Raw genomic sequence first — 18,653 nt, forward strand, 5'->3', positions numbered from 1 at the left:
TTTTACCAAGAGACAGTACATCTAACACTTAACTTGGATCATCTCTTGTTCATCAGCTTGAAAATCATAACAGCCCCCCAAACTGACATTTGATCTGAAAGAAAAAGCTGTGACAAATGGACAATATGTCTATTACTAACACGCCAACAAGTAATGATGCTTGTCTGAGCATTGTTCACAGCTTGATGTGCCATCGACAAGGTGGAGAGAGTGAAACTTTTGCAAAACGCGCAATTGAAAGTTTAGTTAAAAAGCTAAAGGAGAAAAAAGATGAATTGGATTCTTTGATTACAGCTATAACCACAAATGGAGCTCATCCTAGCAAGTGTGTTACAATACAGAGAACGCTGGATGGGAGGCTTCAGGTTAGTACAAGTGAAAATCAGATGTTTTCCTCCTAGTGAAGCTGGAGCAAAAGTGAGTGATGCAGGATCCTAGAGTGTTGAGGAAGAGTAGCTCTTCTCTTGCATCCCCCTTCGCCCCCATTTGTAGGCATGTTTTGTGGCTGGAGCTCTGGACTGCTGCAGTAGTTGATTTTTTTTTTTTTTCAAAAGGAGCAGAAGGCGTTGGATCAGCCGTTCTAAACGAGTGTGTGTGTGGCAGTAAAAAGCAGGGTCACGTAACAAATTCGGCTGTTTATCCTGGTATTTTCACTACAAGCTTCTGTTAGCTCTGTGTTGGTCAGCAGTGTGAAGAAAGACCTATGATCCCTTGCTAAGGTACTCCAAGGAGTCTGCACTGAGGATTTATGTTAGCCTTTTATCGTCAGTACTCAGTACCTGTATAGCTTGGGTTGCGATTTCCTTGTTCCAGGACAGATGTCATGTTTGCTGGCTAGCTTTCTGTCTACCCTAGAAGCATTTTTTTTTTTTTCCAATATAATGGATTGGCATTCTTCTACTTGTAAATTCCTTATAGTGTAGCTTAGTGCCTCGTTCCTCTTCTTCTGGGGCAAAGCTCCTTCATCATCCATGGTGGGGAAGGTGACCATACATACTACATTAAGCACAAATTCTGCTTCTGCCATTATGTATCCAATATTTTTTCTTAAGAATCACAGTGTTGACTTAACTGTAGCAAAACCCTAATAGAAATTTATTTCTGTTGAGTACAGAACTTGGGTAAACTGTACACCACCTTTTTTTTCATATTTTGATGATGGAGAGAGGCTGTGTTGTTGTTTGTCCTCTTCCAGCTTTGCTCCTCGCTAAGTAAAGGGAAATGTCTTGCTACTTTCCCAATCAACTTTTGTGTCTAACTTTTTAGGTGGCTGGTCGCAAGGGATTCCCTCATGTGATTTACGCTCGTCTTTGGAGGTGGCCTGATCTTCATAAAAATGAACTCAAGCATGTTAAATATTGTCAGTATGCTTTTGACTTAAAATGTGACAGTGTCTGTGTAAATCCTTACCATTATGAGCGTGTAGTATCGCCTGGCATTGGTAAGTAGACTCTTGATTTAAAATGGAACAGTGGGAAAAATGTTTTCCTTTTGAGTGTAGAAAATACAGGCCTAAATTAGAAACATTAACTTTTAATGATCTAATTATAAATTACTCTCATATGCTCTTGTCCATCTTCATAATGGAATTATTCTTCTACCTTTATTCCAAATTTGAAAGAACAGTTTGTGGCTTTTGTTTAAGTCTTTCTGTTGGCTTTGCACACAGTTCTTACAGTTAATGTGTTTCCTAGGAATAACTTAGCGTTGAGTCTTGTGTTGTGATGGAGGGGGTATAATATGTAGAGTCTGTAGTACTAATTTGTAAAGGCTTATAAACTTAATGTTCAAATGTTGTTGAAGATCTCTGTGTATACAATCCTCCACACCCCCTTTTCTTTTTCTTCCTTTTAAAGATCTCTCAGGACTGACACTACAGAGTTCTGGTAAGTAGTTCTGTTTACTATTGCATTTCTATGTGCACAAACTGTGTTAAACTCTTCAGTATGTACACAGTTTATTCCTGTGTATCTCCTTGGGAGGGAGTATAGAGAGCAGATGGAAATGCATTTGTCTCTCTGGTTTTGGAAAACCAGCTAAGTATCATATGAGAGGCAAGTATTGATAAATGCTTTAAATTGAGGCTTCAGCTGAGCTTGTAGGTATGTTCTGTTTTCACTGCAACTTAGAGACCCCAACAAAAAAAAAAAACCAAAAAACCTCACTGTTGAATGCTGCTAATTAAAAAAACCCAAACAAAACCAAACCAAAACCCAACATTCCAAAATGTGTGCACCTGTATGATATATTAATTAACTGAATTGGGAATAATAGATGCTTATAACTTAATAAGTAGTTTAACAAGAAAATAATAGAAATTCTGTAATTAATATGCAATTGAATGAAGCAGTCTAATATTCTTGCTCTCCCTGAAACTTGAGAGAAATTGGACATTAAATGTCCAATGAACATTATTCAGAAATCTGAGATTGCAGCCAGCTGGTAACTGCTTTATTTCAAAACTAAATTTTTTTTTCCTTCCAGAAGAAATTCGTAGAGAAGGAAAATTGGATAATCCAATGTTTTTAGCACATTATTAGAAGTATTCAAGCAAAAATGACTTAAAAAAACCCCAAGCAACCCAACAAACTGTTAACTTCACAAGCTTTAACTTGTGTGCTCATCTCTGCTAATATGCGTTGTTACCTGTGTCTTCTGAAAAATGATCCTTTTGTACAGAATCAAAGCTTACTAGCCAGTAGTTAAATACGTAAGTGTTTCCTTGTTGTGCTACTGTTTTTGCAGCAGGAAACAGAAAATTACTGTCAGATTTTAATATATTTAAAGCTGCTTTAAAAATGAGAATGGGAGCTAATATAGTGCAAGAGTTTTACTTGAACATGCTCAATAGGATATACAGAAATAAATTCTTGTAGTGGTGATGGTTGTAATTTCCTTACACTGTATGTGCAATATTCTGAATTAGTGGCTACGTTGTTAAGTATAGAGTAGTGTTATATTGTCTTTGAATGTGAATTTGATGTTTCTAGTGAATTTGGATGGGAGTTGCTTAAAATTACTTAAGGGATGCATAAAGTTTTTAATGTGCTATGTTCGTGAATTACATTTTTCATAGGAGCTTTATGTATGTTCTTACTTGTATACTAGGAATTTGTTAGCTACTGCATTAACGTTAGGTGCTTGACAAAAAGCATATTTTTCCCTTTTATTAACCATGTCCAATCACACAGTGATGGACTAGAAAACAAAATGCTGTTGGAGTCTCCTACTGTGGGACTAAACTGCTTGTTTGATAGCAGTGAGCAAAATAAACAGTTTGTTTTTCCATCCAGTTATGCTTCGAAATTTCCTGCTGCTGATTTGGAAGTGTTTATTTGTAATTTAGAGGAGTGCTTTAGCAATGTTTATATAGGTTAAATCCTCTCCGCAGTAGTTTTAATAGCATTGTTATTGCTTGAAAGTAGCAGTGCAATTTGTAGTTAAATCCTGAAAATAGATTTGCTTTGCAAGTTTAACCATTTGCTTCTTCACAGCTCCATCAAGCATGTTGGTGAAAGACGAATACGTTCACGACTACGAGGGGCAGCCGTCATTGTCTTCTGCCGAAGGCCATTCAGTCCAAACCATCCAGCATCCACCAAGTAACAGGGCATCTACAGAGCCTTATAGCACCCCAGCCATGTTAGCTCCTACTGAGGCTAGCACTACCAGCACCACTAATTTTCCCAACATTCCTGTGGCTTCAACAAGTAAGATCATCGAGATTATATGAAATACTAAACTGTGAACATGAGAAAGCTCAAAGATAACCACTGATTTTTGCCAAAGTAGATCTTGCATTGGAACTGTGCTGCTGCCACACTACACTGATAAAGTGTGGGGCAGTGTGATCTAGGCAGTCTCCTAAGTGTTAACGTAAGGTTTTGACTTCGAGCATAATTTGAGCAGCTTTTCCTGGTGACCCAGTCTTTTTTCAATGCGACTGACACTACATGAGTGTTAAAAGACTGTTTTGGATATGCCAAAGGTTCATTAATACGATGTTAAAACAATTGACCACTGACAAAACATTATGGCTATTATTGGAACAATTGCTGTAGGAATGGAAAAATTTTATTGTTTTGCTAAAACAGCAAGTGGTACAACAAACGGATATACTGTAAGGTGGCAGTATCGAGAGGTTTTCAGACAATTCTTTAGTGTTCCACAGCTGACAAGATGAGTCTTACAGTTTTAACTTGATTATTTTTATAATGGCGCACTGTACTACCAAAGTAACAGCCCTAATTAATATTTTCACGAGTCCATTGGAATGCTGCATTGAAGTTTTTCTTACTTTTTTGTGTGTATTTGTTACAAGTGGAAGAGTCTGGTTTACCAACATCAAACCTCACTCTTCACTCCAGCAGGACAGTAAAGCAGTTATGTATGCAGTGTCCTGCAGCCCTGATGTAGGGAAACCATGAAGTTTGGAAGGGTTTCACATACTCTTCGTCACTTTAATACCAAAGATGTGTGAATATAATGGATTTCATGTTATCAGATTTGAATTATGGTGGCACAGTGTTTTGATAATGTTCTTTAATTTTAGCTGACAACTTTTTTGCTAAAACTAATGGTGGTTTTGCCAAGCTGAGACACGATGTCTGTATTAGTCTCCAGGAGAGAAAAAAGGATAGGCAGTTTAATTGTATTGCCTTTGTACAGCAGTTTGTAGTCAGTAACTTTTTTCATCAGTGCTATAATTGTTGGGAGCCAAGTGGACAGGAAAAAAAGCTCATTTTTAGGTTTTAGTTCAAGTTTTCAATGTGTTAAATTCTGCTAGCCACACCAGTTTGAGAGTGCAAGTGTACTTGTGAAACTGCTGGTCAGTTTAGTGTTAATGGCTGAGCTGAAGCCTTTTAAAATCAAACTCTGTTAACCTGTTCTGAAATATCCGTAGTTTTACTTTAAAGCTTAGACAATTCTTGAGATACTTATTTGGGAGAAAAAAATCCCAGCAACTTTCTCAGGAAGGAGTCCAGTGATGTATGCAGCTCTATTCAAGCACTAATTTTAAAAATAAAATACTGTTCAGTATGTTTTGGAGGAATGTAAATTTAAGCGAGTGTCCTCCTTAGGAACAGTAGTTATAACATGCTGAAAATAAGCAACTTATTGGACCTACTGTTGGCCTGTTTGGATTCATACCAAATCTACTCCAGCTATGTTATTCAATAAAACCTGTGACATCTCTTCTTCTTTCCTTTCAAACTGAAAAACAAGATGTGAACAAAACAAAGATGCGGTTGATAAACAGAGTTCTCTGCATACTTCTACTCCTAACTTATGAAGGGTGTCAGAATCAAAATCAGCTGATGCAGAGCATCTTGCTTCAAGTTTCCTAAGACACTCTGGCGGGTGGAAAAAAATACTGAAACCAAACTTGTAGGAACTGTGTATTGCAGTGCCCTTAGTTGGGTGTATTTTCCTACCCAGTACTGCTGAGCTCTTCTTAATTAAAATTTTGGAACGTTCATGAATAGGTAGTGTGTTCTTTTACCAGGTCAACCTACCAGTATATTGACAGGTAGCCATAGTGATGGACTCTTACAGATTGCTTCAGGGCCTCAGCCAGGAACTCAGCAGAATGGGTTTACAGCTCAGCCAGCTACTTACCATCACAGTGAGTATATACATATGTGCACTCTTCTTAGTTTTCTAAAACCAGTTTCCAAATGTTCAGGAGAAATAGAGGATTAGAAGTGAGATGCGAAAAAACTCCCTTAAAAATCAACCACTCCTTTCTTTTTCTAGATAGTACTACAACTTGGACTGGAAGTCGGACGGCAGCCTACACACCTACCATACCTCACCACCAGAATGGCCATCTTCAGCATCATCCACCTATGCATCCTGGACATTACTGTAAGTAGTGCAGATTTTCAAATCACTTCGTTTTCAATTCTGTTGAATGGTGGGGGCTCATTTGTGATTATTCTTTACCCTCAAATCCTTTTTTTTTTCTTTTTCGTTATAGAACTACCGTTACTGTGTTTAATATATTCTGACAGTTAAATGTAAGAGCTTGATGGACTTTTCTCCATTAAAGCAGCAGAGATTAGAAATTCAGATCGCTATACCATCTATATTATAGATGTCTTACTGTACCTAACAAAACCAGCATTTCCTTTCTAAACCTCTATTTTTAAAGCTTTGCAATCTAGTAGTAAATATTTCCTTTGTGGAAAAAGAAGTTGATTCAGATGTGTTGTTTGGATATTCTTTGTTTCAAAACTTGGAAGTTCCTGGCTGTTTTTATTTTCTAGAAATTCTGAAGTCATGTCTTAATGATGTAACAATCTACATTAAGCTTTGGAAGATGTGTGTCCGTGTACACTATCCTGTTTAAAAGAACTTTGTGAAAGCTCATGCAGTAAAGTACTTGTCAATAAAGTGGTCTTGCTACAACCTGATTCATGAGTACATTTGGCACACAAACTTGAAAATCTTTTTCATCTACAAAATAGGACCACAACTTCTTGTTTTAAGGTACAGGAGATAGGAAGGAAAAAAAAAGTGATCAAACTTCTAGTGTAAGTGTCTAGCACAGTATATGCATCATAAGAGTATAGCGTGCACACCCCCCTCCCTCAGTTAAAGTTTTTTCTAAATTTCGTGGCAAAAAGTTTGAACGGTTCTTTATTTCCTAATATAGTACTTAACCAGATCACCTGTTTGTAGCAGTCATTAGTGGAGGGGAGATATACTGTGAGTTAATGTTAGAATGACTTTTCAGCTTGTTTCTATCAAGTAAATTGTGGTTTAGATACGGTTATGAAGTTTCATTATTTTGTTCTGTTAGGATACCACTTCATTTGTCATCTTATTTGTCAGAAATATGAGTATGTAAAGACTTTACTGGTGCTGTAGATATTGTATAAATGTTTCTTAGTGCATGTATCTTTCCATAATTAATAGTTGTAACTGGCTGGTGATAACCACATAAAGCTTTTCTTGGCTGCTCTTCTCACTTCAGAAAGCCGCATGTTTTGACACCTACCAACATTGTGCCTGTTTTGACATCTTGTTGCAAAAGCTGCTGTTACTTATAATACTATGTTTTAAGTCTTTCCTTCTTGTTCTCTGCTGCCTGTAAGGGACCTAGTTAGTTTATAAAAGTGGAGAGAATAAACTGGCTGATACAAAGACTGTATTCAGTATTTTTTCCTTTAGAAAATTACTTCTCTAGGGCTTTTTTCAGTCTTCAGGGAGTGTTTCTTATGGTCAAGTCCACAGCATGCTGGGCAACTTGTTCTGTGATTGATGAAACTAAGAAAGTGTGGTTTCTGACAGATTTATATCACATGCCTCTCTACAATGATTCTCGCCTTGCTCAACTTGGGGCAGATGTGAAGCCTAAGTCCTATTTCTATTACATCTCTGTGCTACATCTGGTTTCTGCTCTCTCCTGGAGCTGGGTCTAGCTTGAGCAGCATGCAGCCTTTCCTCCTGGGATACTAATGGAGCTCTTTGCTCTACTCAACTTCTGAATTTTTAGGAGACCTCTAAGAGTGTAATTCTTCTGTAGGCATTTTTCTCCCCTGTCAGATTTGGCCAATTGATTCAGAAATTACTGGGATTTATAACATCTGGCATCCTCACAAGTCTTTTTTCATAGGAAAACAAGTTAAGAAAGAAAACCTTATTTTTCCTTGTGTAAAACAAATTGCATGTTTTCTTTTAAAGGGCCAGTTCACAATGAACTTGCATTCCAGCCTCCTATATCAAATCATCCTGGTGAGTAAAATCTAACATGTAGCGCTAATATTGTGGAAGCTAATAACTTTGTGGTTTGAGTCTGATTTTTTTTTTTTTTTTGGTATCAAGTACTCTGAAATTTGTGAGATATATATTCAAAAGGGGAGGAAAGGAGGAGAGGAACTATTTTATGTCTTAGAATGGTGAGATAGGCTGCAAATGGAATTTAATTTAGATGCCTAAGTAAAAAATTGCAATCCTCAAACCCACACTGAGCTGGTGCCTACCCTAGAGGTGTCTGAACTCTGAATGTCCTCGATCCTAAACTTTGCAGGGTGCCTGAAGCTGTACTTTTGCCTGCTTTTAGAAACATCATGGGCTTTAGGTCATGCCAAAGCCCTCTTGGATCTATAGTCTAGAAGTCCACCATCACAGCCAGATACCCTGAAAGACAGGTATTGCCCTCCTTAGCATTTTGGTGCTAAAGTTTCTCTTGGACCTTTGCTTAGAAGCTTGCTCTTTCCAAGAGTCTTCATTAATGGTGGTGGTTCGTGGAACCAAGGAGGTCTTGTCTTGCGGTACAAGTTAGCTCTGTTGCAGGTGCAAGGTGGTATTCCGTTTTTAACAACAGCAACCAAAGCTGTTGCCTGCACAGGGAGAGCTGCATAGTTGAAAAACCTAAAAGTTTAACTCATTCATTGGTCAGTGACTAAATCAGTACCAGAAATAAAAGTGTTGATAATTGCTGGCTGAACTTAACTGTAGCTAAATTGTATTTCATCTTATTTAGTATGTCTCTTTCACCCTATTGATTCACCTATTGATTTCATCCTGTTCAGTCCTCAGAGACATGAGTATTTATTTGAAGATAAAACAAATTAAAGGAATTCAGGTACCTGGGTTTATTCTAATAAAACCAGAGCAACAGTTTAGGACAAGTAGGTGTGCTGTTGGGTGCTGCTGTTTGTAATGGATGAGTACCACTTAGGGCACTGGGAGAGCTCTTTTTCCTGTTGGCTTATCAGGCTGCTGTGTTTAGGTCCCATCACATTAGGTCTTCTGCTTCCCCTGTTTTGAGTACACTGTAGCACTGATTTTCTTTGCCCTCCCCAACAAGCTGCTTAAGTGCCAGCTGTGTTACCCTTTTGTGGAAATGGGCCCTTATAGTCAGCAAAGGTGCCGAGTCCCTGAGATCCCCAGTGACTTCAGCTTATGGCAACTTTAGGTTTTAATGTGTCTGAAGAGAGAAACTCTAACACTTAAAAGCACGCAAAACAAACCGTGCAGAAGGCTTGACAAGCCATTTGCTCCCAGGTGGCACACAAGCAGCAGATACACATACACAAAATCACTTTGAGTGCTTTGTCAGGTTTCCTCGCTTACTTGAGTGGGTTTCAGTAGCATCCTCTAGGGAGTCAGAGTTTCCTTTCCTCATGTGGTAGCTTCTTCCAAGTATCATCTTTCCTTTGTAGCCAGTTTTTCTTTTTAAAATAGTATGAGTTAAAAGGCACCTCTCTGCTATTAAAACATGCCATTTTGTTCTGCTCCCTTGCTTAATGCTTCCTTGTTTTATCCCATGCCTGATTTTCCTGTGTGCAGACAAGATCAGTATGTGATCTTTGATGTTTCTCCCCCATTGCCCTGCTTTCCAAATCCAGTTTACTTTGCAGGGAGGAAAGAGAAAACTGACTTCACCTAGGAGGTAGTTACTTATCTTAAGCCAGGTCTGTTTGAGAGTTAGTTCCAATCAGCCTAGCCACGAATAGGCATGTATGTATTACTACTTCATGCTAAAGGAAGACAAAATCAAGCTATAGTCATAAGGTGCAGGAATGTAGATGGCTTACAAAATCTAGCTGGCATTATAAAGTGTGCAAGGACTTGTAAGATCTTAACTACAAAAAACCCTAGCATTGACATGTGCTTAAATAAAAATGACAAGCCCATGTTGGTTGCAGTATGTAGTACTTTTCTGTGCTCGCAGACATCTTTGTCTACCTGAACTTGCTTATGTGAATGTGCACTCTTACTATGAATGACAAATGGAGTTGCAGAAGGCTTAATTGATTGTCTGAAATGGGTTTATAGGGTTTTTTTGTGCCTTTCAGTCAGTTAATTGTATATATTCTTTAGCTCCAGAATATTGGTGTTCAATCGCATATTTTGAAATGGACGTGCAAGTTGGGGAAACGTTTAAGGTCCCTTCAAGCTGTCCAATTGTTACTGTTGATGGATATGTGGATCCTTCTGGAGGAGACCGTTTTTGCCTGGGCCAGCTTTCCAACGTGCATAGAACAGAAGCCATTGAGAGAGCAAGGTATTCTGCAGATCCCAAAAGCTCCAGCTGTCTGTGGTATTTGATAATATTTTGGTTTGCCTTCAGTGTGTGCCTCCCTTTTGAAATTACAAGTACGGTATGTTTCTTTTAACTGAATTAACTATAGCAGAGTATATCTTTCTAGGCCACTACTGTAATGCATTCAAAATGTGAACTGTGTGACAAAGACCTTCAGTGCTTTGCAATAGCGCATTGCTTTTCATTGCTTTCAAAGGCTGTGCCTTCAAGGATAAAATTAGCAACTCGTGCCATTATGTATGCAAGCTGAATATTAGCTCTCCGCACCACAGAGTGATGTGAGAATAACTGCAATATATAGATTTGTCAAAGGAGCAAAGGAAGGTTGATAGAGAGCTAGTTGGATTTTCATTCATTCTCACCATGCATCTGCTAGGCTTTGATGTGGAAGCATAGAGAACTGAAGCAATCTTGCAACTTTTTTTCCTCTTTGAAACGAAAAGGAAATGATTCCATGTCTTCAGAAATGTCGCATTGTGACAATCAAAATGCTAGATTGCTGTAATGTGATCCAAATGAACATACAGTTCTGCATTTAAAATGTGGCTTTGTATATGTACTTGAGTGACTTTCTATACTAGCATGCTTGTGGGATTTTATACTTTCGAACAGAACTGAATGCGTTTAGTATCCCAGCTCTGTGTTGTCAGTGAGTGTGGTAGTTGCTACTTGAATGTCACTGCTTCTGTGTTCTCTGTTTCCCATAGATCTTTACATGGTATTACAGATGGTTTCTTACTTTACAGATTTTGTGTAACTATATACTAGCTTATACCCAAGATAATAACTACAATTTCAAGTCTTTGTATGAGTGAAGTGTAAATTAAGGTATCACAGATGACTGTAGAGCTGGAGAATTGTTTATGGTTTATTTAGTCAAGGTCTCATTTATAGTATGTATACACAGGTGCATTGGAACTGTTTTTCTTTTTAAGGTTGCACATAGGTAAAGGGGTGCAGTTGGAGTGCAAAGGAGAAGGTGACGTGTGGGTTAGATGCCTCAGCGACCATGCAGTCTTCGTTCAGAGTTACTACCTGGATAGAGAAGCAGGGCGCGCACCAGGGGATGCTGTTCACAAGATTTACCCAAGTGCATACATAAAGGTTGGTTTGATGGTCCTGGATGAAAATAGTGGGGGACAACAGCATGCACTTAGTTCTTGTGAATGTTAGGGAAGCTATGAGACGCTGAAATAAATGTAACTTTGCTTTTGATTTTCCTTCTAAAAAAAACTAAACCTTTCCATTTGACAAGTCACTTAAGATGACTTTTTAAAATTACTCTAAACAGGAAGATATTACTACCTAGATACTACGAAAGAAACTAATTTTGTATTTCACCACAAACAATCTTGATAGCAGTTTTTTGTATTTTTAGACTGACAGTTTTAAATTAACTGCTACTAAAATTCTTAGCATAGGTTATCTGTTTCTCTACTCTCTCTCCAAAACAAGAAAAGCTGGGAAAGTTTGTGTAAATGCAGTAGAAGAGTAAAGTGTGTGTTAGTGTTATGAACATGAAGTGATCCAGAGGTCACAGATGGTTGCGTGGAAACATTATTTTCAGGAGATTCTTACTTGGACATGACTCTGCCAGACTTGAAACTTTATTTAGGACAAGTCACACTTCTAAAAAATCATTCTTGAATGAGAGAAACTGCTTAAATTTGCAGGATTTTTTTTTTTTTTTTTTAATCCTCAGTTTTGCAGGCTGATTGTGCAATGAAGGTGAAAGAAGCCCCACTGGCCTCTATGCATGAGCTTTCTGTTATGAGTTCCTGTATATAGTAGTGCCAAGCCTGATCACAAAGATGTAAAAGGCCACTGACCTGAAACCTAGCTGCTGAAACTTCAGGCCTATCAATTATTGGTATTTCTTTTAAATAGACTAACCTATTTCAGTAAAGCAGCAAAGAAGAATAAAGCCTGACAAAGTTAAGTAGAACTTGTTGGCTTCCATTTTTATTTATATGCCTATTTTCTGAAAATCCTGAGATTTAACTAAAAAGTCAGTATTTCATCAGCCTGTAACATCCTTCAGACTTTGATCCCGCAGTTGCTTCCGTGCAGCGTACTACTTTAGCCTGCTCAGTTCAGACCAGTTCTGGTATTGCCAGTGGTGGTAATGTCATATGAGAAGAGTCTATAAGAATCAGCTTTAATGGATTATTTCTATTAGAAATTAAACTAGTCAGGGAAGGTTTGCTTTTGCCCAAGTGTACGGGGAGACTGTAGAAGTTGCTTTGCGAGAGCAGAGAGGCCCATGTTGTTGGGGGTGGGAGTTGAGGAATTCTTTCCTTCACTGATTTTGCTAAGTCTGCATGGTTTGATACCTTTTTTTTTTTTTTTAAGGTGTTTGATTTACGCCAATGTCACCGTCAGATGCAACAGCAGGCTGCCACTGCCCAAGCTGCTGCTGCTGCTCAAGCTGCAGCAGTAGCCGGAAACATCCCTGGACCAGGATCAGTAGGTGGAATAGCCCCAGCCATTAGTAAGTACATTAACTGCTTGGTCCCCTTTTGTCCTTACCTGAAAACTGATAACACAGCTCTCCCTCATAACAGCATCCCCCCACCCAGCCACCCACTACCCTGCCACAACACAAATGAACTTGGAATGAGGTAGCAGGAGTGGGGTTGGGGTGGCATCATGGGAAGTCTGTATTCATTCACTTTGTACCTGCTCCACACACCAGTTTTCACTCTGTAGTCTTCAGGGAATGTTGGGTATGGAAGTGGCTACTTCTTGTATTGCAAGAAGTGTTGCAGTACAACAGAACATGTGTTATATATGACATCAAATAGCATAACCCCGTTACTTTAAACAGAGATACTTTTGGCTGCTTAGACCTGAGCGTGAAAAACGATCTTTGAGATCTAAGCTCTTAAAAATGTCACTCAATGGGGATTACTGGATGACAAGTCCGTGACTAGGTTTAGGGAAACTTAATACTCTTGAGAAGAGGAAGAAGAGAGAGTCAGGGTGCTTTCCTCTTTGCTTTTTCCTCTTTCTTTGCTTTTTCCTCTTTCTTTGCTTTTTCCTCTTTCTTTGCTTTTTCCTCTTATTCTGGGTTAGATTTTTTTTTTTTTTTTAGTTACTAAATCCTAGATCCTTGAAATTGTACCTAAGTACTTTTAAAAGTCTAAGTACTTACATGTCTCGGGCTGCTTTATGTGCCATAGTGTTTTCTGGACTCCCTGTATTGCCATGTGCCTTTTTCCAGCTATCCTACAAATTGCTGAAGGCATTTTGGGGAATGTATTTAACTTTTGTCTTAGCCATACTTGCAATTTGAAGTTTGCCAGCTGTATTAATCTTTTTATTTTATTAGATGTAAGTAGTGTAATTTGTTAATCCAGCTTCCTGCAGGTGGTCAGTCTGAGTTCTCATGCTGAAAATGCAGCATTTGGCAAACCTCAAGCATTGGTATTTTTTGACTATTTTCTGAATAAGATTTACATGGATTGTATCACATAAGACACTAGGTTTCATCATGTCTGCTTTATTATAAGGAGTTTTATACTTCAGCACCCTTTCAAGATTGCAGAATGATGAAAAAGCTTTAATGGGAAGAAATGCAAAATAATTGCTGCGTTCATTATAGCAGAGATCTAGAAATGTGGATTGGCCTTGGCTGTGGTGAGAGGGAACTGTGCATGAAGGAAGAGCCAAGCAAACAGGAATGGCTAAACAAACAGATGATAAAAGAACATGTCTGTGAACACTTACTTGAAACCTTTCCTGTTTAGGTTTGTCAGCTGCTGCTGGAATTGGTGTAGATGACCTTCGCCGCTTATGCATACTCAGGATGAGTTTTGTAAAAGGTTGGGGACCTGATTACCCAAGACAGAGCATCAAAGAGACACCGTGCTGGATTGAAATTCACTTACACCGTGCCCTCCAGCTTCTAGATGAAGTACTTCATACCATGCCTATTGCAGACCCACAACCTTTAGACTGAGATCCCTCTGCTGCACTGCTGTGGGCCATTATATTGTGAGGATGGTGGATTGTAAAATACAATTCTGTTTATAACCTGAAGATATATTTTACTTTTGTTCTGCTTAATCTTCTAAAACCAGGTTTTAAAAATGTGTTTGCCGCCTTGCTCTTAGCAGAAAGAAACTGAACATGCAGAATTTGGATTTCAGTTATTTTCAGAACTTAATTGTCATAATACATGGCTCAGGGCTTAAATTGAAAGGTAAATGCCTTATAGAGACTTTACAGTATTGGGTTTGTTCCCTTCAAAACTTTCCTTCTCTATTATGGCATCTTGGTGATAAGCCTCACAGGAGCCTTTTGTATGCAGAATATATATTATATATATATTTATATCTGAAAATTCCTTCTAATAGTTACAAACATTTACCTTATAGCAACTTTAAAATTCCAACTGATTTGTGATGTTCTTTTTAGGGAACAATAGTTAACAGAAGACTTCTTTATTTTGTTGACTATCTTGTTATGATTTTTCCAGATTAAAACGTAGAAGCTGCCAAAAAGTGAGGGATGAGACATATGTTGTTGGCATTGATTAAAAATAGCAAGGAAAAGAAATGTGGCTTTTCCTTCACTAGTTTTTAAAAAAAGATATCTTAGATTTTTATTTATATAGACACGTGAGTTTTAAAACACTAAAGGAAATGGATACTGTCAGTGCTGGCACTCAATTTAAATATAACATGAAATACCCAGTCTGCAAAGTTGCCACTGAAATTGCATAATGAGTACCTAATGGCAGGAACATATTTTCATAACTACTACTGACTTCTATGATTTTACTCAAGTAAAACTTGGCAGGTATTTTAAAAAGTTGCATGACTCTTTTTACTTGCATATACCATTAAATCATGTATAATATTACATCAATATTTAGGATCCAGTTTTTGTATCTGTTCACCATTTCCACTCAGGGCAAGATGGCAAACTTGTTTTTATACCTCTTGGTTATTTTAAGCCCTATGCCATCAATGACCGTATCAATTGGCAATGACTTTGTATAGAGAATTTATAGTAGAAAAAATGCAAATGTATTGACTGTATGACAGATACAATATGTATGCTTTCTCTCTAGTTAATAGTATAAATAAAATTATGAAACCCTGATTTTTATAAATTTAGTTTGCTTCTATTATGTAATTCTGCACCTTGAAACCATTGATCTTGAGTGATGGATTACTTTCTTTGCAAGACGAGCAGCAGCAGCCAACAGTGGTAGGAATTTTTGTTGGTTTAAACTTGCCAGGAAGCAAGTCCAATTTTTCTTACTTTCACTGCTTCTCAGTAAAAGCATGTCCTGAGGATATCTCTTTTGGCTATTTGATGGGGTATGAAGAGGGAGCAGGAATTCCTTATTTTTCAGCAGGTGCGTAGGGAGTTGGAGCTTAGTTAAACAGGCTTAGAAGTACGTAGACTCCAACTTAAGTCCTTCAAGCGCTGCCAGCTCGGTCTGCCTGCCGTGAGCCGACCTGGCAGCACAGTTGTAGTGGTTAACACAAGTAGAAGTCTTGGAAGAGATTATTCAGAAGCTTTTTGCCAAGTTTCTTGCATAGTTTCAGGAATCTGTAGAGGGCTGTGACACGCAGTGTTTAGGTATTGCTTCCCCCATATGCTGAAATTCTTACGAAAGAAGTCAGCAGTCATTGTTTCAGTCATGGGTGTGGAAGCACAGAGGACAGATGACTTTGGAGCGATGGCCAGAAATGGATGAGGTTTTAGCATATTTACATTAAAAGTGTTGCCTTCTTCAGACTAACTTGTAATGAGATCACTTTTCTTTCCTCGTATGTGGCAACTTCTTGATGTTTGGAAAAATAGTGTTTGCTTTCAGTTAAAAACCTTTTTCATTTTCCTTTGTCTCCTAATGATCCAGTTTGTCCGAAAAGCAAGTTTCTTCAGATTCTTGAGGAACACTTCGAGTAGAGGATTCTGACTACATCCTCCGAAGAAGCTTATTAACCAGTGGCTCGGTTACACTTCATCCACAACGGAAAACTTGCTTTGGGGGAAGAAATGAAAAGCCTGGCTACACATTCTTCTTGCCAACCTCCCTTTTGAATTGTCTGCCCTGCTCTTACTGCCAGGTTCGAGGTGCCTCAGCTTTTGGGAAGTATCTAGCTTCTGATGACTGATCTGTATATGGCTACTTCACAGAAGACCCTCTGTTCCAGTTGCTTACCTTTTGATTGTGCCGAACTTTGATACAGTAGTGAAAGATTGCTTCCGCCTGTTGGTGTTCTTGCCTGTATTACAGTCTGAAAAAAATCAGCTGTTAAGACTAGGGTTTTTTGCAGATGTTTTTGCAAGCCTCCTTAAGTCTCTACCTACAGTGAATGATACCTACAGTGTAGTATTTAGATGCCCCAAACCATTCAGAGTAGAACAATGAAATAGTGTCAGATTAGTTTATCAGAACCAAGAAATCACAGGCCCCACATCAGGAGAAACCTGAACATTGTGTGAGGCAGTAAAAATACTGAAATGGCATTCATCTTATCCACCAGGCAGTTACCGGTAAGATGCACTTGTAACTGTTAAAGGGCAAAATGAGAGAATCTCATTGTCAGTTTTTAATATGCCTTTAACTTAATTTTTATACTTTTATGACAAGGCATAAAAGGCAGCGCATAATGGATTGGAAACCCTGCAGCACATTGAATCTTTGACAGGCTTGCATTTATGTCTATTTCTAAGATTCAAAAAAGAGCTACAGCTCCTTGACAGCCGTGATGATCCCCATACGCACCGTAGGCAGGGATGTCAAGAATGCCAGAATTGCGTCTCCTCTTCAGCTCTGACTGTCTCAAACTCAGTGAATTCAACAAGTTGGTTTTTTTTTCAGCTAGCAATTTCTTCCTTGCAGTCCTGTTCCCATCTCTAGTCCGCTTAGCTCTTGCGATGAAGTAATTACCCCTGTGTTTGTCACCCTCAGTTATGTACTCCTCAAAAAAAGTGTTGTGCTGGAGTACTCTGTCATATCACTTCATGTACTGGAGGGCTGGGATTAGCACCGGAAGGTTTGGATGGCTTTAGCCATGTTACTGTTTTGAAAGCCAGGGCATTTAAAGTTAACAAAGTAGAGATGTAGGAAAGGAAACCTTTTTGCTGCAATGGTTTAAAAATACTCACTTAATTCTAGCAGGAATCCCTTGGAAGGAGCCATAACTGCTAAGCGGTGCTGGTTAGAAATGGTTGTTCCTGAAGTCACTTTTCTGGACTTCATGAGAGTGATGTGCTGAGGGACCTGCCCCCCCCGCCCCCGGCAGCAATATAAATCACTTCATTAACAGCTCTAGTGTACTGAAGACCTGGGAAGTACTCTGGCTGCTTTATAGAGAGGGACCTACAGTCCAAAGGAGACAAGGGTCTCCCCCAGTCACAAAACAGGTCTGTAGCAGCAGTAGTCATTGAACTTGTGTCCAACTCCTGTGCCTTACCTTTGAGACCATCTTACTTCTTGTGACACTTCTAAAGACGACAGTGTCCTCTCTGCCTAGCTCAGGAACGACTGCCTCAATTCTTTTACTAGGAACCATGAAAAAATTCCTATGCCAGTGTATATAGGGGGGGCTTCTGCCTCTGAACCCTTCAAATGTTGTTTACGTCTTGATGGTGGTCTTTATTGAGACATCTTTAATCTCTTCTTTGAAGAGTAAGCGCTTTAGAAAGGACTGTCTCCTTGATTTGCATTTTTACTCTGCTACGCAGAGTGACTGGGATCACTGGTCACTTCTTTAACCCGTTCAAGACAGCCAGATGGGTCTTCCTCTAAGTGGGATTCAGACCTCATTTAAGAAATCCTCTTTCCTCCCCCTCTTCTCCTGTCAGGCCCCATGCTACTTAACATCTGCTCTATAAAATTACAAGATGCTTAGTTGTCAGGTATTGTTAAGGACACAATTTTTGAGAGGTTACTTCTTGTTTTTAAAGTAAGACTTCAACATTAAAAGCGATGGCCTTGCCTGGTCCTGCTGGGAACAGGAGTGTTTCCATGACTGGCGACAGGTTTTTGAGGACCCTGGCACTGTTCTTGGGACTGAGGTTTGCAGGTTGCCTGTTGCAGGGCATTTGCATTATTCATGAGCACTAAGCTGGTTGCTTCTACCCCTGATGCAGCTAGTCAGCACTTTGGTCCTGGACAGGGAAACGAATCCATTGGAAAGTGCTTCTCCACCAGTCACGTAGGAGCTGGGTGCTGAACGTATCCTTTCCTTATGTCATCCACTTCCAAAATGCTATTCCCAGCTGCGTGTTTATGAAAATGATCTGGGACATGCGACTATGCTGATGCTGCCACCATACAATGCTGCTGAGGTCCCTAAGAACTGACCTGACTTTTCAGCGTTGTGAAAGTTTCACTTGGTGAGACCTGGTGGAAAGCAGAACTACTGTCGACAAAATCTCAAGAGGTTTTGGTGCTGTTGGCTGCTGTTGTGCCTTGTGAGTGATACATCGCTCCTAAATTGACAGGACTCCATTCCTTCAAGCTCACCAAAATCACCTAGTGCTTTCTTGCTCCAGTACCTTTTTCTGTGTCTTTTTGGTGAAGTTTGGTAGCGCTACAAAGTTGTGATTCAGCTGGATTGAGAGCTGT

The 18,653-nt window shown here is 39.0% G+C and overlaps 1 protein-coding gene across 3 annotated transcripts; it reads left to right on the forward strand.

Annotated features, from left to right (window-relative positions):
- On the forward strand, positions 1 to 16,385 carry SMAD4 (SMAD family member 4). Of its 3 annotated transcripts, XM_010583032.1 has the most exons (12): positions 1 to 365; positions 1,267 to 1,441; positions 1,857 to 1,886; positions 3,495 to 3,710; positions 5,507 to 5,626; positions 5,758 to 5,868; positions 7,690 to 7,740; positions 9,835 to 10,018; positions 10,993 to 11,161; positions 12,410 to 12,548; positions 13,807 to 14,053; positions 15,933 to 16,385. In XM_010583032.1, exons 1-11 carry the CDS (start codon positions 117 to 119, stop codon positions 14,016 to 14,018), a joined length of 1,656 nt encoding a protein of 551 aa, XP_010581334.1. In that variant the 5' UTR covers positions 1 to 116; the 3' UTR covers positions 14,019 to 14,053; positions 15,933 to 16,385. The 3 variants fall into 3 exon arrangements, with proteins under 3 accessions (XP_010581334.1, XP_010581332.1, XP_010581335.1); XM_010583030.1 differs by having other exon boundaries at positions 13,807 to 16,385; XM_010583033.1 differs by lacking the exon at positions 5,507 to 5,626 and having other exon boundaries at positions 13,807 to 16,385.
- Positions 16,386 to 18,653: the final 2,268 nt, after the last annotated feature.

Source organism: Haliaeetus leucocephalus, unplaced genomic scaffold (assembly GCF_000737465.1).
Source record: "Haliaeetus leucocephalus isolate CR32 unplaced genomic scaffold, Haliaeetus_leucocephalus-4.0 Scaffold866, whole genome shotgun sequence".
Lineage (NCBI taxonomy): Eukaryota > Metazoa > Chordata > Aves > Accipitriformes > Accipitridae > Haliaeetus > Haliaeetus leucocephalus.